Source organism: Mya arenaria, chromosome 9 (genome assembly GCF_026914265.1).
Source record: "Mya arenaria isolate MELC-2E11 chromosome 9, ASM2691426v1".
In the NCBI taxonomy this organism is placed as follows: Eukaryota; Metazoa; Mollusca; class Bivalvia; order Myida; family Myidae; genus Mya; species Mya arenaria.
The window spans coordinates 41,502,456-41,527,428 of NC_069130.1; the positions used below are offsets into that span (position 1 = coordinate 41,502,456).

Genomic DNA, 24,973 nt, shown 5'->3' on the forward strand with positions numbered 1-24,973 from the left:
GTTATAGAGCAGCACTGTCTGTTATAGTCAGAATATTCGTTTTAAAGCAACACTGTCTGTTATAGACAGTGTATTCGTTTTAGAGCAGCACTGTCTGTTATAGTCAGTATATTCGTTTTAAAGCAACACTGTCTGTTCAGGTCAGTATTTTCGTTTTAGAGCAGCACTGTCTGTTATAGTCAGTATATTCATTTTAGAACAGCACTGTCTGTTCTGACCAGTATATTTGTTTTAAAGAAGCACTGTCTGTTCTGGTCAGTATATTTGTTTTTTAGCAGCACCGTCTGTTCTGGTCAGTATATTTGTTTTAAAGCAGCACTGTCTGTTCTGGCCAGTATATTTGTTTTAAAGCTGCACTGTCTGTTCTGGTCAGTATATTTGTTTTAGAGCAGCACTGTCTGTTCTGGCCAGTATATTTGTTTTAGAGCAGCACTGTCTGTTCTGGCCAGTATATTTGTTTTAGAGAAGCACTGTCTGTTCTGGTCAGTATATTTGTTTTAGAGCAGCACTGTCTGTTCTGGTCAGTATATTCATTTTAAAGCAGCACTGTCTGTTCTGGCCAGTATATTTGTTTTAAAGCAGCACTGTTTGTTCTGGTAAGTATATTTGTTTTAGAGCAGCACTGTCTGTTCTGACCAGTATATTTGTTTTAGAGCAGCACTGTCTGTTCTGGCCAGTATATTTGTTTTAGAGCAGCACTGTCTGTTCAGGTCAGTATATTTGTTTAAGAGCAGCACTGTCTGTTAAAGTCAGTATATTCGTTTTAGAGCAGCACTGTCTGTTATAGTCAGTATATTCGTTTTAGAGCAGCACTGTCTGTTCTGGCCAGTATATTCGTTTTAGAGCAGCACTGTCTGTTATAGTCAATATATTCGTTTTAGAGCAGCACTGTCTGTTCTGGCCAGTATATTCGTTTTAGAGCAGCACTGTCTGTTATAGTCAGTATATTCGTTTTAGAGCAGCACTGTCTGTTATAGTCAGTATATTCGTTTTAGAGCAGCACTGTCTGTTATAGTCAGTATATTCGTTTTAGAGCAGCACTGTCTGTTCTGGTCAGTATATTCGTTTTAGAGCAGCACTGTCTGTTATAGTCAATATATTCGTTTTAGAGCAGCACTGTCTGTTATAGTCAGTATATTCGTTATAGAGCAGCACTGTCTGTTATAGTCAGTATATTCGTTATAGAGCAGCACTGTCTGTTATAGTCAGTATATTCGTTATAAAGCAGCACTGTCTGTTATAGTCAGTATATTCGTTATGGAGCAGCACTGTCTGTTCTGGTCAGTATATTTGTTTTAGAACAGCACTGTCCACTGTCTGTTATAGTCAGTATATATTCGTTTTAAAGCAGCACTGTCTGTTATAGTCAGTATATTCGTTTTAAAGAAGCACTGTCTGTTATAGTCAGTATATTCGTTTTAGAACAGCACTGTCTGTTATAGTCATTATATATTCGTTTTAAAGCAGCACTGTCTGTTATAGTCAGTATATTCGTTTTAAAGAAGCACTGTCTGTTATAGTCAGTATATTTGTTTTAGAGCAGCACTGTCTGTTATAGTCAGTATATATTCGTTTTAAAGCAGCACTGTCTGTAATAGTCAGTATATTTGTTTTAAAGCTGCACTGTCTGTTCTGGTCAGTATATTTGTTTTAGAGCAGCACTGTCTGTTCTGGTCAGTATATTTGTTTTAGAGCAGCACTGTCTGTTCTGGTCAGTATATTTGTTTTAGAACAGCACTGTCCATTCTGGTCAGTATATATTCGTTTTAAAGAAGCACTGTTATAGTCAGTATATTCGTTTTAAAGCAACACTGTCTGTTATAGTCAGTATATTCGTTTTAAAGCAGCACTGTCTGTAATAGTCAGTATATTCGTTTTAGAGCAGCACTGTCTGTAATAGTCAGTATATTCGTTTTAGAGCAGCACTGTCTGTTATAGTCAGTATATTCGTTTTAGAGCAGCACTGTCTGTTATAGTCAGTATATTCGTTTTAAAGCAGCACTGTCTGTAATAGTCAGTATATTCGTTTTAGAGCAGCACTGTCTGTAATAGTCAGTATATTCGTTTTAGAGCAACACTGTCTGTTATAGTCAATATATTCGTTTTAAAGCAGCACTGTCTGTAATAGTCAGTATATTCGTTATAGAGCAGCACTGTCTGTTATAGTCAGTATATTCGTTTTAGAGCAGCACTGTCTGTTATAGTCAGTATATTCGTTTTAAAGAAGCACTGTCTGTTATAGTCAGTATATTCGTTTTATAGCAGCACTGTCTGTTATAGTCAGTATATTCGTTTTATAGCAGCACTGTCTGTTATAGTCAGTATATTCGTTTTATAGCAGCACCGTCTGTTATAGTCAGTATATTCGTTTTATAGCAGCACCGTCTGTTATAGTCAGTATATTCGTTTTATAGCAGCACTGTCTGTTATAGTCAGTATATTCGTTTTATAGCAGCACTGTCTGTTATAGTCAGTATATTCGTTTTAAAGCAGCACTGTCTGTTATAGTCAGTATATTCGTTTTAAAGCAGCACTGTCTGTTATAGTCAGTATATTTGTTTTATAGCAGCACTGTCTGTTCTGGTCAGCATATTCGTTATAGAGCAGCACTGTCCATTCTTGTCGGTATATTTGTTTTAGTGCAGCACTGTCTGTTATTGTCAGCATATTTGTTATAGAGCAGCACTGTCTGTTATAGTCAGTATATTCGTTTTAAAGCAGCACTGTCTTTTATAGTCAGTATATTCGTTTAAGAGCAGCACTGTCTGTTATAGTCAGTATATTCGTTTTAGAGCAGCACTGTCTGTTATAGTCAGTATATTCGTTTTAGAGCAGCACTGTCTGTTCTGGCCAGTATATTCGTTTTAGAGCAGCACTGTCTGTTATTGTCAATATATTCGTTTTAGAGCAGCACTGTCTGTTCTGGCCAGTATATTCGTTTTAGAGCAGCACTGTCTGTTATAGTCAGTATATTCGTTTTAGAGCAGCACTGTCTGTTATAGTCAGTATATTCGCTTTAGAGCAGCACTGTCTGTTCTGGTCAGTATATTCGTTTTAGAGCAGCACTGTCTGTTATAGTCAATATATTCGTTTTAGAGCAGCACTGTCTGTTATAGTCAGTATATTCGTTATAGAGCAGCACTGTCTGTTATAGTCAGTATATTCGTTATAGAGCAGCACTGTCTGTTATAGTCAGTATATTCGTTATAGAGCAGCACTGTCTGTTATAGTCAGTATATTCGTTATAGAGCAGCACTGTCTGTTATAGTCAGTATATATTCGTTTTAAAGCAGCACTGTCTGTTATAGTCAGTATATTCGTTTTAAAGAAGCACTGTCTGTTATAGTCAGTATATTCGTTTTAGAGCAGCACTGTCTGTTATAGTCAGTATATATTCGTTTTAAAGCAGCACTGTCTGTAATAGTCAGTATATTTGTTTTAAAGCTGCACCGTCTGTTCTGGTCAGTATATTTGTTTTAGAGCAGCACTGTCTGTTCTGGTCAGTATATTTGTTTTAGAGCAGCACTGTCTGTTCTGGTCAGTATATTTGTTTTAGAACAGCACTGTCCATTCTGGTCAGTATATATTCGTTTTAAAGAAGCACTGTTATAGTCAGTATATTTGTTTTAAAGCAACACTGTCTGTTATAGTCAGTATATTCGTTTTAAAGCAGCACTGTCTGTAATAGTCAATATATTCGTTTTAAAGCAGCACTGTCTGTAATAGTCAGTATATTCGTTTTAGAGCAGCACCGTCTGTTATAGTCAGTATATTCGTTTTAAAGCAGCACTGTCTGTTATAGTCAGTATATTTGTTTTAAAGCAGCACTGTCTGTTATAGTCAGTATATTCGTTTTATAGCAGCACTGTCTGTTATAGTCAGTATATTCGTTATAAAGCAGCACTGTCTGTTATAGTCAGTATATTTGTTTTATAGCAGCACTGTCTGTTCTGGTCAGCATATTCGTTATAGAGCAGCACTGTCCATTCTTGTCGGTATATTTGTTTTAGAGCAGCACTGTCTGTTATTGTCAGCATATTTGTTATAGAGCAGCACTGACTGTTATAGTCAGCATATTCGTTTTAAAGAAGTCTGTTCTGGTCAGCATATTCGTTATAGAGCAGCACTGTATGTTCTGGTCAGTATATTGGTTTTTATTTAGCACTGTCTGTTCTGGCACGGACCTATAAACCAGGTTTATAGGTCCGTGGTTCTGGTTAGTATATTTGTTTTAAAGCAGAGCTGTCTGTTCCGGCCAGTATATTTGTTTTAAAGCATCACTCTCTTTTCTGGCCAGTGTATTTCTGTAATCACTGTCTGTGCTGGCAAGTTAATTTGATTTGAAGCAGCATTTCCTGACTTAAGTCTCTTTCTTAATTTTAGCATCTCATTGGTCATAATTAAAATGTAAAAAGTTAACAACTTCTAAAATACATTATTTTTGTCAGCCATATTGACCCCCCCCCCCAACCCCCCCCCCAAAAAAAAAACAAACTTTAATGTTAAAACATTTTAACATTTCTGTTAATTTGACTTTGAATTTTAAGAAATCGACTTAAATCAGGAAATGACTTAAGATGTTTTATAATTACGGCCCAAGATGTTTTATAAATACGGCCCCAGGTAAGTGTATTTGTTTACATTTCATAAGAAATCAGGAGCAGGTCGATACTATCTCATTACACGCGCTACTACTTGAAAGCAAACACTGTCAACAAGAATGATAGCTTTGTTCTTAAGAATGTTTCAACAGCCATTAAAGCTGCACTCTCACAGATTGACCGTGTACTTCATTAGATCTTAAAAAATGTAGCTAATTGGATTTCTTGTTATAAATAACTGACAAAAAGAGTGAATGATATATGACAATGCGATTAACTTAAGTTAAATATTGAATACCATCCCTAATCTACATTCGGGGACCTCATGTCACTTATGGTAATAATAAAACATTTCTTGTAAGTTGTAAGGCTTTTCCAGGTGGGTTAAGCCACAATAAAGCCAATACATCAACGATTCTTTCCCTGGACAGGCCCAGATCAATACCAACGAGGAGATTTGCCAGTCTTTATTATAGCATTATGTGTAAAACTAGTCATTTCATTCCTGGAATGGGCCCAGGTCAATGCCCAGATAGAGAGATATGCCAGTGTTAGTCACTTCTTTCCTGGAATGGGCCCAGGTCAATGCCCATGTGGAGATATGCCAGTGTATATAATACCATTATGTGTAAAACAAGTCACGGAAAAACAAACTGGATTTCAATACTTTTATTTCAATATGGGCAAGAAACAATTATCAACTAACCAAAGACTTGAAACAACCACAAATAAATAAACATAAAATGTCAAAAATTTGCTAAAACATATGTATTAAAAACAGTTTCTACTCGAACAAAGAAACTTGACATCAGATTTAAATTTGTAAAATTTTGGTGATAATTATTGTTTATTTTGACTTAATATCAATTTCCCTTAAAAGAGAAAAGAATACCATTTTGCCACTTGTACAAAAACTTAAGGTATGAAAACAAAACAAAATATTACATCATTAAATTGCAGTCCATTGAGAACACCACTTATTGTAACAGAACTATTCACAGAGGAAAATAAAAGATTTATGTACAAAGTATTGACTTTATTATTAGAAAATAAATTTAAAAAGCATAAAGGCACTAAAGTTTAAAATGACTTTGTTTTTCATTATGATAAGCCTACTGAACAGACGACCATTTAAAAACTGTGATAATTCTCCTTTAAAATGATTACATGATAATAAATACTATGATGAAGGTAAGATAAAAAAAGAATCAGTTATCTTTCAAATTCATTTTTTCTAATGACTTTTCTAAAGAATTCTAAATGATATTTTTTTTACAAAAATGATTATAAAATTTAGCCATTGTTTAAAGCTGATTTGATGTTTTAAGACGCTAATTGGTGTTAAATACTATAAAAAATTATTCAGAATTACAGTTCTTTTCTTTTATAATGCTGAAATGATCAAGAGCCGATTGTCTGGAACTTTGTTAACGTTAACAACATTGTTAACCGCATCATTGTTAACTTTAAACATGCAACATCATTAAAGGCAATATCGTTAACTTTTAAACAGCAATATTTGATGCTGTGCTCATGAATTTCTATAAAATAAGTACAGCTGAAACAGTTGTCTCAAATCTTATTAGAAATATTGCATTCATTAAACTTCCAAAGCAGTAAAAATTTGAAAGTAAACATTGACCTTAAAGTTAACTTTAACACAATTCTGAACATTTCAACAATCCGCCCATTATGCTTCGAATAAGATAACATGTTCAGTACCATTATTTACCATTATTATTAGAAGATGCAGTTTTATTTATAACATCTTAAATATGGCAATAACATTATAAAGGATTTGATACATATAATAATAACAACATAGTATTGTACAAAACATGAATGACTAGAATATATCAATAATAATTTACACACATCTTAATACATACATAATACAGAAGATACTTGATCACATGCGATGCGATGCACCTTGTTTCCAGTTTTATATAACCATCACACACATGTTATATAACAATACTCAATTCCTACTGGTCAGAAAATAAACCACTCAATTTAAATGCATTTTTTTATTAAATGGTAATATTGAAGAAGGTCATATGTTTTTCTTTTATTTTGTTTTTTTTTCTGATAGAGATGTATTTGAATACAGTATTTATGCAAAGTGTTATTTTTTCAAATCAAAATTTATATTATTTAATATAGTTTTCATTATATGTTCTAAAGATGAGATTTTAACTCCAGTTTGTAATTATTTTTTCTACCCTTGTCTACATGATAAAATTCTTCATTTTCTTTACAACTATTCTTAAAGGTACCTAATATTTGAATATTTTTCTAATCCACCTTTTATTATTCCTGACATATCTTAAAATGACTTAATACAATTCTTAACATACATCACTGTAAGTTTCATGCTTATATCACAGAATAGCACACAGACACTGTAAACATAAAGCACATTTTATATCAAAGGGAGTTAATACTTCAAGTTATACTTTGGTATTGATGTGAATAGCCTCCCTTTAGCTAAAGACCTTAGGTCTCCATATGAAAGACTGTTCAATGTTGTGTAGATGAGGACTTTACTTGCCTATTTGTCTTTGGCAAGCGTCAAAAATGTTGTTCATATGTAAACGTCTTGCCTACTTATCTTCGGCAAGAGTAAAAAATGTTGTGTAGATGAAGACTTCTTGCCTATTTATCTTCAGCAAGAGTTGAAAATGTTGTAAAAATGAAAGATATTGCCAATTTATCTTCGGCAAAGGTCAAAAATGTTATTTAAGATGAAGACTGCTGGCCTTTTTATCTAATGCAATGGTCAAAAATATTGTGCAAATGATTACATTGCTTAACTATGTATCTTAGGCAAGTGTTAGATGAAGACTGCTTATAACATTATCTTATGTAAGAGTACAAAATGTGTAGATGAGGACTTTACTTGCTTATTTATCTTTGGCAAGCGTCAAAAATGTTGTTCATATGTAGACGTCTTGCCTACTTATCTTCGGCAAGAGTAAAAAAATGTTGTGTAGATGAAGACATCTTGCCTATTTATCTTCCGCAAGAGTTGAAAATGTTGTAAAAATGAAAGATATTGCCAATTTACCTTCGGCAAAGGTCAAAAATGTTATTTAAGATGAAGACTGCTGGCCTTTTTTCTAATGCAAGAGTCAAAAATGTTGTGAAAATGATAACATTTCTTCACTATGTATCTTAGGCAAGTGTTAGATGAAGACTTTGCTTATAACATTATCTTAGGTAAGAGTAAAAAATGTGTCATATCACAAATGAATATAAATACATACAAACAATGCACATGTCTACGATTTTCTGTAATAATCATACAAGTAGAATGAATTCTTTGATCACAGTATGAAATCTAAACACCTCCACTTATAAATGAAAAACTATCACCATAGCCCTTCAAAAGTTTTCTAAAACATTGCACAAAATATTTTCAGGATCCCTAAGTAGTTAATTACTCATTTCACTGTCTGTTTACTTTCACACAGATTTTAATCTGTAAACTATAACAAACAACTAAGCTTGGCCTTTGGACAGATTAACAAAGACTGTTATCCACCAAAGTGGCATTGCAAATGTCCTCTTAAAGAAATTGGCACAAGAAATACTCCATTATTTCTGAAGTTATATATCAACTATTGCCACTTAAAAGTTAATGTCACTGAAATAAGGGAAGTCACTTTCAAAATCAATAACTAGAAATTATATCCCTTGAAAATCACACCTTGACAACTTGATCACAACAATCTTTCTCCGAGGAAACTGTGTCTTCTTAGGAGCAGTCAAAGGCAAGGCTTAAGAGCAATAAAACTCATTTTCTCCTGAAGAGTATTCAAGAGCAAATCACTCTTTTTCCTTTAACGCTTCCATCATGGAAGAAAAGTCCGCCAAACGTTGGTAATCCGGATCCTCTTCCCGATCGTCCCTGTCAGCTGGGTTAAATGCAGGGTTTGACGTGTCTCGGGGCAATCGTAGGGGGCAGGGCAACATCTCTGGCATAACCGTGTGGTGGGTGACAAGGGACAGAAGGTTTGACCATTCCTTTTCCAGACCCTAAAAGGAGAAATGTTGCATTGTTAGTTACAGGGTTGATTATTTGCTTTAGTGTGACAGAATCAGGGACCATATTTAATAACCAATTATTATCTAATCTAATTTTAATATCAGAATCTAAGTGTTTTGAATGGACAGTAAAAATATCCGGCCAATAGGCTGAATGGAATCACTGAGGCCTATCTAAGGATAAGAATAAGAACTTGATTGAATGCTCCCCAAGATAAAAAAGAAACTGAGATTTCACTAAGGTGTCAGTCAAAACATCTCTTTTAAAAGCTTAATGAATATTCTTTTAAAAGCCATTTATATAGTTACATTTACATCATGAATTACAAGTTTTTCGAATGCATATATATGTCAATAATGGAATTAATGCATAACTTATTTGTCCCCAGAAAAATACCGTACCTTTAATTTAACACCCCTTGGTGTCTTCATGATGAGATAGTGGGATATTCCAGATGGATTCTCAAACTTGGGCACACGGACAGACAGCGCATAGCAGCCAGGGTGTGTGGAGCTGTCTCGCACGATAAACGAACCAATGTCCTCTTGTTGCAAGATCTCCAAGGCCACGTCCCTGTAGGTGAGCAAAACATGAACGTTTACAAATAGTTATTAAATCAAGGGAGAGAAAAGATGAGTGTGCTGAGAGCTGTTTGGAAATATGAATAAACAAACGTTCTCTCATCGCAAGACCTCCAAGACACCCCTGTTCACAAAAAATACCAAAAAAAGTTATTGTAAGAAAAGTAAGAGTAGCTTTTTTGTCAAACGAGGAAGGGCAGAGGGGCTCTTGTTTTTTAAATGTGTGAACTTTTGAAACACACGGAAAAACAGTCCTAGGGAAAAACAGTCCTGTGTAAGTGTATAACTACTACATTTGGAAGGGGAAAATAATGCTAAATACACCTAATTTCACATTGTGGCTTTGAAAGTTAACATGATGATAGTCATTTTTTCAGTGTATATTAAAAAAGGTTTGCTGCCCACTGAACAAGTTTACAAGAAAAACCGAATTTAGAAAAATGAGTGGTTGATGGAATGTTTCACAATTAACCAACATTTTTGACTGCCTAAATTTAAATCGCCAAATCATTACCATTGCAAACAGGTAATTGATCGTGATTGAACGTTTACAAGCAATATAACATTACTAAACGATGAGTGATTGATGGAAAATCCTTGTTAATTTTAATTATCAAATCAGTATCTTTCACGGTGATCCCATTTTTGCGGCTTTTTTGGGCTCAGTCAAACCACCAACTAGACCACATGATGAACTGACTGATTAGAATTAACAACAAAATCATAGAATTTGATAAATTATTACATTTGTATTAAAACTGTCAATATTAATTAATGTCTGTGAAAGCAGTTAACAATATAAGGTGAGGTTATCTTGCATATATAGTCTGTCTCCATGGATGTGATTAACCATTTCAGTGAGGGGTTCTGGGGTAGCCACAGCCTCCAATAAGGTGAAAATCTTGCCCAGATACAAAACTGGTTTTTAAGAAGCTCTTTTGAGTGCTCTTCTTAAATTTCCAATTTGAAATAAACTAGAGTCACTACAGCCATTGAATCCATAGAAAAAAAGCACATCACTGGCCTCTTATTAAGGTCAATAAGTTGATCCCAAGGCGGTGGCATGTTGTTTTTTTTAAAAACTTTTTCGTTAGAACACAATTCATAGAAACCAGTTCCTGGAAAACTTCCGTAAATCTCAGCTGAACTTATGAACTTAAATATAGTTAAAGATTTACATCATTATGTATACATACCTAGGAATGCCTGCCTGATACCAACAAGCGTGCCGCAGGGTTTCGTCTTCAATATGACTACGATCTAGACCCATCAATGACTCCAGTCTGAAAATAGAAATTAACAGTTCTTAGTGATCAACATTATATTTTGTCCAATGAAAAGGCTGTAAACTTGCCAATCCATTTAATACATTAAATCAGCAGTACGTCAGCCATTACTGATTCTAATCAGGTTAACCGGTAGATAATAATAGTGGCTGGCGCACTTGGTTGAATCAAACCATAAATGGTGGAAGTACAAAATACTTTAACCATTACAAAATGTGATGCCAAGTTCAGTGATAGATTATTAAGACAGTGAGTAATTAAAGCTCATGCAATAATGACTGCCTGTCAATACAAATTCACAACTATTTTTTAAATGATGAATGAATTCCATAAACAATAATTTACTTTTGACACTGTGTTCAATGTTCACATAATAATTGAACATTTTTCATTCTTCGTCATGTCTTTGTTTACATAACTCCTGCAGCTTATCAAGGAAAGGTATGCGTAAACAAGAAACATTTTACATATATTTCAATGGCCGTTGCTGAAAAGGTAATGAGTTTGTTTTTCATTGACAAAATACTTTCCCATTGAGGGCTATAAATGAACTGTTTCACTTTTACAAAGTTTAATTCCATTCAAAAAGTATTATTTGCAATTGCCACTTAATTAGCATTATAAATTTTCTTTTCATTTTTTTTTCCAAAAAATTATCAATAGAAATTCATCATTTAGTCTTAAACATCAAGCTACGTCTTTATGTCAAACTCTGCCCATAGTAACAAAATTGGACTACTTAACACTCTTACGAAGTTTTATTTAAAAATATTATTCAAAAATAAATAAATCACAATGCCACTAATATATTAGCATTAAAAAATTTCATTTTTTCCCACCCAAAATTTATCAATAGAAATTCATCATTTAGCCATTAAAAACTACAACACCACAAGTTTCATGAACATTCCTTCCTTTAAACACATATTCTTGACTCATGTCCTAAACAGACCTTTTATCTATTATTAAAATAAATCATAAAATATCTAGTTTTTAATTGACTAATTTAGCATTTTTATTCACCTCTAAATAACATTCGATATTGTATCTGATAAAAATTTCAGGTTTAACAATCTCAATCAAGTCAGTTCAATTTACATCTGATTATCTGTTAAAGAGGAGGCGTACTTTAAAATCCTATCATTATCATGAATTTTAATTTATGAATAAAGAATGTTGATTGTAGGTTGCATATAAAAATATATATTTATATATATGTAAATTGAAAAATGTAAATTGTATTTTTATTTATGTTTTACATATCACTCATCACATGCAATTGACTGCACAAACTTATCAGGACAGACATAAATAATCTTCTGTTTCCTTAGTCTTCAAACTTTTTTTGATACCTCAACCATAATTACACTATTGAAACTATATCCACTTAGAAAATTAAAAAAAAACAAGATGTCTACAGTGCAAAAGCCAACGTTTGTCTGATTCCCCATCCCCCTGCAGTCAAACAAGGGGGATAACTCAACACTTATTAAACAGTCAAACAAGGGGGAAAACTCAAGGCTTATTAAACAGTCAAACAAGGGGGAAAACTCAACACTTATTAAAAAGTCAAACAAAGGGGTGAACTCAACACTTATTAAACAGTTAAACAAGGGGTGAAACTCAACACTTATCAAACAGTCAAACAAGGGGGAAAACTCAACACTTATTAAACAGTCAAACAAGGGGGAGAACTCAACACTTATTAAACAGTCAAACAAGGGGGAAAACTCAACACTTATTAAACAGTCAACCAAGGGGGAAAACTCAACATTAATTTTCAAACAGTGAAACAAGGGGGAAAACTCAACATTAATTATTAAACAGTCAAAAAAGGGGGAGAACTCAACACTTATTTAACAGTCAAACAAGGGGGAAAACTCAACATTAATTTTTAAACAGTCAAACAAGGGGGAAAACTCAACACTTATTTAACCCAGAGTAATGGGCTTTGCTGTATGTTTTGACACTTGCAACATATGTACCAAATTTCATATGAATATCTTAAAGCCATATTGGCAATAGATTTTTTAATATTTTAGCAATTTGAACATTCAGCTTTCAAGATATAACGTCACTTAAATTTCATTCTTATGTAACAATGCCTATATTAACTGAATAAAACTATAACATGTGAAACATGTGAGTCAGATTATCTTAAATCATAAAAAAAACACTTCAATTCTCTTTTCAGGGGATTGTCATCCTTCAACCAAAGGACTTTTGAAAGAATAATAATAAAAAAAATCTTTAATGAAGTGTTCGGAAGTCTTTTCATCATTTGAGTTCATGAAAATGAGCATCACAAAACCTAATATTTGTAATGTTTGAATAAGAAGACAGTTCACAAAACTAAATAATAACTTACTCCCTAAATTATATGTTTACTTAATTTTGAATTATTAAAAATTTCAAATTTTGACTGAACGATTTCGACTAAACAAATATATGGACAAAACAGTATTTCAGGACGTATAAAACTGAATTCATTTCAAATGATACAATTTTGAACTACCGCGTAGTATGAGATTTGGAATGAAATTGATTGTGTTTTAATATTTGGGAAAAATATTTTCGGAAAAATTAAATTCTTGAAGTATAATGTGATGTATTTAGTTAATCACGTAATATAAAGATTTAAGAAAGACTTTTAAAGACCTAACACTATTTAATTTCTTATTCATGTTACATGTATATTAGAATACAAACATAACCTGCACTTTCAAGAACATTTAATTCATTAAAGGAACATGACACAAGAATTTTATTGTTTAACTTAGTTGACTTTAAAGGGGCTAATACACAAGATGGTCCCAAAATTGGCAAATACAGTATTTCCTAAAATCAAGCCTAGAATTGTCAATACGAGCTAGCATGAGGCCGATAATACATCACTTTACATGATTGAAAGAATATTTGGTCGCTGTCTAAGATAAGTTTACCCATTTAAAAATAGCTTCGCAGTATAAAATGTATATATTTAGCATGTGAAAGTCATATGTCATGATTAGTAGTCAGATACAAATTGAAGTTTTTGACAATTTTCTTTTTTTCTTGCAATAGTATCATCTGGTGTCTATAGTCCCTTTAATTACACTTATATTAAAGCCGTCATTATAATTATGAAAATTAATAATTTGTGCAAGACTTTTACGATAAATAATAACCATACAGACGTCCAAATAAACAATAACCTATACTTAAACAAGAAAATAATTAGCGGGAACTTCACATTGCTGAACTTGTTTATGACTCTGAAATCAGTCAATAAAATGTTAATGCGTCTTTTTCGTCTATTTAGGCCCTTAAGAAACTAACATTTTGTTCTGGTTCCCTAAACCTACCTTTGTTATAGGAACTGACCCTAGTGTTTTTATAGTCAATTGGTAAAAATAAAATAAAAAATCTTTTCGTTTTTTTTTCTCTTTTTTTAAGTCTGTGTTTTAATACATTGTTTAAAACCTTTAAAGCTTTGTACAGAAGATTAATACTTCAACACCATTCTCCATTGATGACATTAACATTCTTATATAAATCCAAATAAGAAAATAAATAAAAATGAAATAAAGCCTACCCTACCTGTTTTGGAAAAAGATGTAACCCTAACCAAACCATTTTTTTTTTGGCCTAAGTTTAATGAAATGACAAGATTCGCTCTGCTCTGCTCTTTCTTTCCCTTCAAATTAAATACAAGTGTCATTCAAATGCTGGCTTTGAATAACAGCTACCAACAACACCAGCGGGTAATGTTTGTCCGGCTTTAGAAAATGTGGAAAAATGTGAAATTCGTCACAGTTTGAATTAACATATCCAACAGCGTTGAATTTGCATTCTTGAAATGTTTTACGAAGCAAAAATGTTGCCCATTGATGGTCCTTTTTATAAACAACCTTCATATAACTGACTGCCTTTTAATTGCTTTCCTAATGTATGCGAAAATATATATTTTTTGTCTACTAAATGACACATATAATACAATTTAGCATCCATCTATAATATATCCTAATGATCGATCTATATCTATTTCAGTATTGATCTTAATTTATAATGAATTGATGTGATAAAAACGCAAAATTTCAGATATATTTAATTTATTCAAATATGACTATAATACATTGCAATTATTATAAACACTAGAACAGTTTAAAATCACTGTTTTTCTATTTATTATCAATTTAATATTAGCAATTTTTTTTTGGAAATTATTCAAGGTACTTCATTCATAAACGATATATATATATTTTAGTTATAGGAATAAAAAAATCTTATCAAAAAATGACTATAATATATAAAAATATTTTATAGCTTGAAATAAAAGTGGAATTGCATAATAAACACAAGAACAAAAATCACAGTGTAACTATAACTTTTTTATTATCAATTATTAGTAAAAAAATTCGTAAATTATTTCAGGTATTTCATTGATGTCATCGAGCGATCTTCATCACAATTTTCTCAATCAAAGGGATTGTAAGTTCATTTCATCCTCTATTACCTGCGTATTATACCGAAACAGAGACCTTTCAATTCCCTGTGATTTTCACTCGACTAGATTTCAATACCCGCAAAAAAATGTTATGACTCATGTGGGTATCACTGCAAGTACATATCATGTTTGGCGATAAAAATGTTACGATTTAAAAAACACGAGAGGGGAATGGCAGTCAAAAAGAATCGGTTTTGTTTTAAAGGCGTCTTACATGTAACCACAAACATTCTTTGAAATTACACTTGAAATTAGATGAGCAAGCCTCAGAATTCTTAAAATTTGATAACAATTTTTTCTCTGACATGTTTTGCTTTATACTGTATATATACCCCCCTCCCCCCCCCCCCCCCCCAGAATTTGTGCAGGCCAGAAAATCATTTTACCAGTACAGGGGCTTGCAGGCCTAAAAATTTGCTGATTTCTACTAACTGCTAAAATGGTTTAGTTTTCTTTACATTTTAAAATGTCTTTTGAAGTTTTGACAAATAAAATAGTCAATGAAATGTTAATACAAAAGGTATGGTAGAGACAGATCAGAGATTCAAACTATTTTTAACGTTTTAACGTTTTTCAAAACTTCTTTTGTGTGTAAAAAATTAAGAACAATGTTGAGTACATTTAAATTTCTGCACTATATGAATTAATTAACATCCAATATGGAATTTTAGATAATCTTGGAGTACAAATCAATCAATGAATTTATCATAAATTTAATTTAAATTTATTAACAGCCCTTAAAAATCTTAATAATTTTCTATATATTAAATTCAGAGGCCGCAGCTGTCAAAAATACAACTATAAATTATAATAATGTTGTTGTTTTTTAATGTTTTTTTTGAGTTTATTAACTCACTGTCATTAATTAAATTCATTAAATATAATTTACTTAATAATACTATGATCTGTTCTTACCTGGTAAACTTCCCAACTTTTTTCTTTCTCATTTTTCTGTCAATCCACTTTTTCAATACACTCATATCATAGTAATAATTCTTCGGCATTATTGTTCTTAAGCTGTTTGTTTTTTTTCAAACAAAATATTAATTCCTCAAGTTATAAACACCATGTTTTGTACATGTATATCTAAATCCATTTCATGAAACATGAAAAACAATTTACCACTATCGATATCTTTGAAAGTTGCAATTTTCCATAGATAAGAAGTTTATTCAATCCCTACTACTTGGCAAAGATATGCTTAATGTCAAAACATAAGCATAATGCTTTATAGACTGTGGCTATCGGAAGTAAATGTACCAGAAAATCTTGAAAAGAGAAGTTTATATCCACCGATAGTCTTCGAGTGTTTAACATTACCCAATAGTAAACATCCACAATGTTATTCCAAATATCTTTTCCCAAATTATCAAAGTCTTTATTAAAACCAATGTTGTGAAAACATCTTAACCGTTGGCAGTGATTAATCCCTTTTTGTCACTAGATTAGCATAGTGAAAAACTGCTGTCCACAATATAATGACCGCTGTCCAGTTTAGTCACCTCATCTATCCTCTGACCATTGTCCAACTATCTCATCGGGCGCTGACTCTTAGCTCTTTTTCACACTCATACTTTCGTTGACAATAGATAAAAACTTCTCAAAGTAATCTTCACGTTAGTTGACCGTCCGTTCAGATAAACATAGAAATTCCTTTCCAAAAATGTAAACACTGACAGCATTCCCCAATGCCTGCATGAGAGAAAGTTTTTGTTTATAAATCCCTGATATGTGTGGAATTTAAATGAGGAAGTCTATATAAAACTTCAAGGCGGAGCCCAGCATGGAGTCCTCTGTTTATCAAAAACTAATACTTAAAGCTTAGATGATTAAATGTCAATTGTTTGTAGCACTATTTCATTTTATACACTGCAACTCTATTTATGCATATCATTATTGTCCAAATATTCAATCACTTGGAAATTCATTATTCCAAAACTATTTTCAAAATGTAAACCACCTATTTTCAAAATACAAACATCCTCATATAAACCACATTACATCATAAACGTGGTCTCAAGCAATGAATTTTATGTTAGTAGTATTAAGTCGACCACTGAGAAATCAATATCCAATCAAAAAGCAGCTCATATTACTTGTTCGTAAACTGTGAATAAATAATTCACTGACTCTGAGAGAGAAAAAAACACACGATCCGTCAACGTTCAAATCTTAAAAAAGAACAAAATCCTTAACAACTACTGACGAGAACCTGCAGATGCCGCACAGTTTGCGTGACAATAATAAAGCGTTCATCCAGTCGCTCCATTAAAAAATATCTCTAGCTAATCATCAGCCGTTCTGTGATGCAGTAAAAGTGGAGTACAAACATGGCAAAATCAATATTTCACTTCAGGTACAGCGCGACATGAAGATTTACATGAAGATTTACGAGTTCTGGATTGTGGAAACCATTTTACTGTAATTGGGTAAAACACAAAAATCTGTCACAAGCCTGTTAAAGGCACACAACATAGGTTGATGCAAACAAATTTATTTTAATTTTAATGCATTTTCGTGTTTAACTCATTTGCCTTCAATGATCAAACCAAATAAAACACATAGGATTTGTGTACAGATTTAAAATATATGAGAAATTTTAGAGCTATTTTAACTGGGGAATTTTATTAATTACATAAAAACAAAAACTCATTTATAAGGGCTTGTATTTTTTTATCATGACATAAATCATATCCTTGTTTTGTTTATTTCTTTAAAGTCAAATGAGTAATTAACATGATTATAAAATGCATTAAAATTTAAAAACAACAGCATTTTTTTGCATCAACCTATAATGTGTGCCTTTAATTAAGGTATCACTTCATTATGTTGAGATTATAACATAATTATGCTTCCAATAAGTATATGAAGGAGACAATTTGAATTGACCAATCGTAAAGAAGATAGCCAATTGATATTTCAAACATACTGAAAATAATGATATCTAGGAAAAAAAAGCTTGTATTCACGTAAATTTATTTCAAGTTTGTTTAAAATTTCAACATTTAACACAGGTTACTTCTTCCTCTGACCTATATTGTGAACATGGCCTGACCGGTTTCAATCTATATATACTGATAGGATCTAATCATGTTTTATTACCCCGATGTAAATCGATAATGTTGAAGCCAGGTGCGATGTTAACTTTATATGGGAAAGAAATCACTTGAAAACATGGACAACATTATACTTCTCTCGGTATAAATTACAACCATTTTTAAAATAAGTACTACGTACATTGGTTGCTGTTTTTTTTTGTTGTTTTTCTTCCACCTCATTTGAAGTACCGTATTATATCATGCATAGGACGCACTTTTTTACCCCCAATTCTCGTCTTAAAAATTGCCTGCGTCCTTTCTATGCTATTAGAATTTCATCTGTTTTTTTCCAAGTCCATTTCAGGTCGAAAATATCGGACCGGGGAAGAACGCGGTAATAGTAAGTATCTGTACTGCGTCACCGAAGAGAACAACTGACATAGGTAAAATCACGCAAGTTAACACACAAAGACATATATTGAATGTTTACTTTAAAATGATTTATTGAGAAATAAATTGAAAAAAAACATGAGTGTTTACTTTTTTATAAAAGGGACGCTACTCACAAAAACTCGATGTGAGTCAGCAATTTAACTGGATTGAGATATAACGGCAACGGAAATCGGGAAAGGAGGTAAATATCTATTAATCGTTCGATATTTTACAAAACATTTTGTTGTATGTTACTGTTTTAAAAAATTGATAAATGAATGTGCATAACGCAGAGTAGCATTATTGTCACTATCAAATCTTTTCAAATGTGCGAAGGTGTGAAAAAATCCCGCTGTCTGTCATTAAAAAAACATCAATAGAACAAACTATTGTGATGGTAATACCTTATGGTTGTTTGTTCGCACTTTACCCGATGTGCCTTCCGCTGGCAAGGCTAATTACTGACACTTAATTATGCCGACATGCTTTAATCCGCACAGCGACAAGCCTTATCAAAACAATCATCAGTTTTGACAATACACAGTTTTGTTGCGATTGCAACGGTTGCAACGGTTGACTGTCATTCAGAAGGCATGTCGAGACTATTGCAACGGTTGACTGTCAGTCGGGACTATTACGGCATTTGTATAAGTCTTATAATATGCGTAAATGTTCTCAAAATGTCAAGACATATATCATTGTTGTGTACGTACGCTAAATTACCAAAATACGACAATAATTATCGAAATACACAAGACAGTTACCAAAATATGCCTCATATACAATTTTTTGTTTGTTTTTACTTCAATATATATGTTATAAATACTTGACCAACCTCAATTTTCGGCTCCGATTTTGACATTTTTCCGCTGCGTCCTATCTTATATATTAAGGGTTTTTACCAGTTTTCTCAACTATTTTTTTGCCTGCGTCCTATCTATGCTAGCGTCCTATACATGATATAATACGGTATTATATAAATAGAATCAAGTTTTGTTTTGTACATTACCAAATTTTTCAGTCTACATAAATCTATTTAAGTGACCATATATGATTAAGGCTGACTGCACAATAAATTTGACCAAACTGACTTTAGCGCAGAGTACAACTAAAATCAGCCCCCCCCCCACCCAGCAAAGCGATTTACATTACTCAGCTTGAAAACGCCTTGTCCTAAAATGGGTATGTAACTTTCTAGTCCATATTTTTAATACCAGTCGACCCCCTAGTGCCGTTGAAGTCAAGCGGGGACATCATTCATAATGTTTATTTTTCTCTCCCGGAAGGTCTGACGTATTTAAAGTTACCCCCTCGTTTACCGACAGACAGTGTTATGCACATGGCGGAACTACTTTCTATGGAGTAAGTGTCACCGAGATCAAAGTTTTTTGTTTAAGCTAGCATACCGTACAAGTAAGTCATGTCAACTGATATAATATCAAAGTTTGCATTGGTAGGTATTGTATTATAGTAAAGGTTGAAGGGGGGTATAATAGTATTATGTGACATGAATATCTAGATTGGTTAGTAATTAATATGATAGTATTACCCACTGTCTCTTGAGGTTTATTGTCTTACGTTCACTTTTGAAAGTTTATATTAACTAATTAGAAGACATGGCAGACAGTAATATATGAAAAGCTCACTCCGTTGGTCAAAAATGCACCTAAAATGACTGGTCATATTGTAAAACTTTGAAGTTATCAAAGTGTTTGGTTTGATCGAGTTCTATTTGCATAAAGATGTTATAATTTAAGTCCAACTGTGACTCCTTAGTACTGGAAATGGCTTGCCCATATGGACACTTCATATGATTTTCAATATGATATAGTAGATGCCAATTTTTATTGCTTTTTAATATTTATGTAACAGTTAAAGGTTATAGGAATGTATTTACCAAAATAAATGGTTCAATCCAATGAATTTCACATAAACCATTTATTTAGGGAAATGTATACTATCAAATGCCTCTTTAAACAGCTTAGTGATTGTGATTATATTTCATTTACTGGTTCAGCCTCCTGATTAAAATCAACAACAGCTGGATATTTATTTGCAAAAACATAAAATATATGTACAGCTGATTTGAAAAGTACTGCCATCAAATTGAACAAAATATAATTCTGAGCACTAATGCATATCAACACTGCAATTCCGACACTTAAACTCCATCTTGATAAAGTTCCACAATAAAATATTATTGCAGTATTCAGAATAAAGAATTAATTCATGAATGATTTCCACACAAGGGTCATAACTCTATGATTAGAATTCATTTTATCTCTGATTATTATATTTTACAGCCAATTAAGATTTCACAATTAAATTGCGTGTCAAATTTTCATGTCTGGAGTTCAGAAGCCAACTTCACATATTAAAATGAATTAATTTTAAAATTCAAGTTAAAAATTAAAACACACTTTTAGGTTCCTAAATTGTTAGAAACTATTAGAGCTATAAACTCTTCAAATAAGAATAACATCATTACTTTAATAGTGTTTCATAATACAGTTAATCAAACATCATTTGTCAATTTTCCTGTCAAAGTAAATTCCATTTCTGGATTATTAGTTTGGTTAACAGCATATGAAGTTAACATACTGAAAAGGAGGCTGTAACGAAGCTGTTTAACTCTTGTTATTATAAAAAAAGCATCGAAATAAGTCGAAACCTCCTCAGAGTATGTAAACCATACAGAAATATATGTTAACTTACAATGATATATTAAAACAAATGAAAAATGAGTTTTTCGGCAGTTTTCTAAACAATTGAGATCTATTGTATACGTGAGTTATCTTATATATATATAATGCCTCAATACATCAATGCCAAAATCGGCCGACTGTGAGACAATTTTTTTTTAAAGAAAAGTCAAAACTGTTGTTCTATCTGTTGGAATGTGGCTTAAATTAAAGTTTTCATATATATAGACAAAACAGTTTATTTAATTACAGAAGTATTTTTTTCAAAAATTTTCAAAAATTTTTAACCAATAAATGAAACATGCCAATGTCCTGAACACCATTAGTATCAGCGGAATTTCAAAATACTTAAACTTTGTCCCGAAAAGAAAACATTCCTGTACAATATCTTAACATCAATTGCAACTTCAATAGGAATACCCCTAATAAAAATCCACCGCCCTTTTGTGACCCGAGCATGTTTAGCCGATGATGACCAATTCATGACTACGTGACCTTCACTCAAGTATTTGACACTTTGCAAAAGGTCTGTGCTGAGTGGTGCATAAGCAATTTCCAGTATGAAATGACCGCTACTAAAGTATGTGACATCAGTAAACCCTTTGAAATTGGTTTTGTAAAATGATTTATATCAACGTGAGAAAACTTGCTGGACCCGAGCCATGCTTGCGCTAACAATAATTAAACTGTTTGGCATACAGACTGTCTCACAAAACTACCTGTGACATGAAAGTTGTTATTTCGGAATTAATGATTTCTGTTAGCAAGTAAAACGTGAGACAAGAGCTGTAACAGTAAGTGACAAATGCCCCCGAAACATCATCCAGTTCAATGGATTATGCAATTTCTAATATGTACCGTATTATATCATGCATAGGACGCACTTTTTTACCCCAAATTCTCGTCTTAAAAATTCGGAACTATTGCAACGGTTGCAACGGTTGACTGTCAGTCAGAAGGCGTGTCGGGACTATTACAGCATTTGTACAAGTCTTATAATATGCGTGAATGTTCTCAAAATGTCAAGACATATATCATTGTTGTGTACGCTAAATTACCGAAATACGACGATAATTATCGAAATACACAAGACAGTTATCAAAATATGCCTTATATACATTTTTTTTGTTTGTTTTTTACTTCAATATATGTTATAAATACTTTACCAACCTCAATTTTTCAGCTCCGATTTTGACATTTTTCTGCTGCATCCTATCTTATATATTAAGGGTTTTTACCCGTTTTCTCAACTATTTTTTTGCCTGCGTATTATCTATGCTAGCGTCCTATACATGATATAATAGGGTATACATTCAGAAAGAGCTAACAGAAACTTAGAATAAGCATACGCCTGACCCAACGATGGTTAATTTCAAGTTTTGAGCCGTGATGAAGTAAGAGAGGTAGGAACATGGTTCTTGCATGGGGCATGTCATCTTGATGTACCAAACACATACATGTGCCAATGAAATTTAAAATCCCTCCCTGCATATGACAAAGTTAAAGACTATAATGGATAAGGAAAAAACAGCTGGATGAACAGGCACACACGCGAACAGATGGACATTGCCATTTCAATATTCCCTCCTTAGGGGGCATAAAAAAAGACCTACCCAACTACCCACACTTGATAATGTGGGTAGGGAAACAAACTTTTTGTTGACTCTGCCCTGAGTAACAAAATTTTGACCGAAGTTCGATATTATATTTCAATTTTAACCAATTTGAAATTAAAAATATTTCAAAAATAATAATGGCAAAAACCATTATATAAGTATGATTATCATATATATTGAGTTTGTAGAGATATTATGTAATATCAATATATCTTTGTAAAAAAATGAATTATAATAATAAAAATAATAAAAAATAAAAATAATAAAAAATAATAATATAATTATAATAATAATAATAATAATAATAATAATAATAATAATAATAACTAAATAATAAAAATATATAAACTCACCTCATGAATTTAACCATTATGTGCAACAAGTCCTTCATTGATGATTATTAACAAATGCCCCTAAATTTTAACAATTAATGAAACTTGAAACAAGTCTCAAGAATTTAAATTTTTAACTAAGGTGAAGTGAACTACTGCATCAAGTTACATGTACCTTACCAGTTTATATACATGTATTTATTTTATCACCATTATTAATTAATATTTAATTGCAGTATTACATAGACTACATTCCCCAAGTGAAACATCAAAGGACTCGCATGAAATTTAGCCAGAAGGTGCGAAAAGATGAAAAATGATAAGGCGGCCTTTTACGGTAATTGTCACTTAATTATTAATAACAAAAGGCCATAAAAATGTACATGCACATGGGGTAACATGAAAATCAATTTGTACGACTAACTTTTAGAACACAAAACACTGCAGGCAATTAAATAAATATTTAATTGAATATTTTTTTCAAAGCAAGATATAGAATTCATGCACATATTGATTAAAAAGATTAAATAGTGTAACTAATTAATTATTAGAGAATTCTAGAAGAATGGGAAAGAAGACCACTGAATAATTTCTAGGTATATAATTTTCTTTTTAAATTATTGAAGAAATTGTATTGTTCTTCTTTAACTTTGTTCAATATAGGTAACTCCAGATATATACAAGTATTACAAGCCTTATGAGGTGAAATAAAAAGTGCTTTAGCATATGACATCATCACAATATAAAACTTTCCACATGCAAGTTTGTGGTCAGTCGAAGACCACATTCACAAGTACATAGAACACATCTAACCATTAGGAGAAAAAACATCATTTGGGCATCACGAAAAATACTATCTTAGGATTATAGCTCTTGGAACACTAAACCCTCGAAAAAGAATACATCAACATTGGACATGCAACTCTGTGGTCGACTTTCTATTTGTTGGACCTCAGGTGAGAATGAACCACTGGGAAGACAAACTTTCATACCAATCCTCTAACAAATATTATACAAACTTTGGACATGCAGCTCTGTGGTCATTACTGATGACCACCGTTTGGTTGACCAAAACCAACTATTAGGAAGATAATTAGTCATTTCGGACATCCTAAAAGGTACATTCTATATTCTAAGTACTTCGAGCCCTAACAATCCTCTTGCAATTTTTTTTTTTAGTAATTTCAGACATCCTGAAAGATATATTTTCAATCTGAGTACTTCTGATGGGTTACATCATGAAAGATACCTCACACTCTCACAGCTTTCAACATCAATTTCTATCTGGAAAAATTGAGCTTCAACTTCAGACATACAGCCCTGTGGTCAAGCAATGACCACCAGCTGCCACATCTTCAAGGCCAACAATGATATGGAAGAAATATATGATTTCTCAGTTATCTGAATATGAACAAATGTACATCATCTTCAGACAAATCTACAGCCCTGTGGTCAAGCTTGTACTGCTGCAACCAATCCAAGGTCAACCAATGACGTTGAACAACTATATTATTTCTCAGCGGAGTAACCTTAATACAAACAAATTCAATAGATATGACCCATAAAATAACAGGATTACAACTGCCGTTGAGTATTTTTTTAACATGTCAATTTTATAGAAACAGTAAGAAATATGGTTGACCATCATATGGGGAAGCAAGGTCAACCTCTACAAGGACAGGGATGTGTAATTAACCTGGTCAATCTGCTTAACAACTAAAACCATTTTGGCAATGGGCAATGAGCTTGGGCGGCGCTTTAGGTCCCCAATATGGTGTTTAAAAAGCACCCAGTCCCACAGGCAAGACTGGCTTTTTTGAAGCCCTTAAATGGAAAACTCTCCTGACTTCA

General features: G+C 32.4%; 1 protein-coding gene across 2 annotated transcripts in view; it reads right to left on the reverse strand.

The window, feature by feature from the left end:
- Positions 1 to 5,255: 5,255 nt before the first annotated feature.
- Positions 5,256 to 24,973, reverse strand: part of LOC128203321 (uncharacterized) — an 87,945-nt gene continuing 68,227 nt past the window's right edge. For both annotated transcript variants that reach the window (XM_052904703.1, XM_052904702.1), the window contains 3 exons: positions 10,427 to 10,513; positions 9,051 to 9,222; positions 5,256 to 8,639 (listed from right to left, as the gene is read on the reverse strand). In XM_052904703.1, coding sequence (XP_052760663.1) covers positions 8,430 to 8,639; positions 9,051 to 9,222; positions 10,427 to 10,513 — 469 coding nt within the window. In that variant the 3' untranslated portion in view covers positions 5,256 to 8,429. The remainder of the gene's footprint in view (positions 8,640 to 9,050; positions 9,223 to 10,426; positions 10,514 to 24,973) is intronic.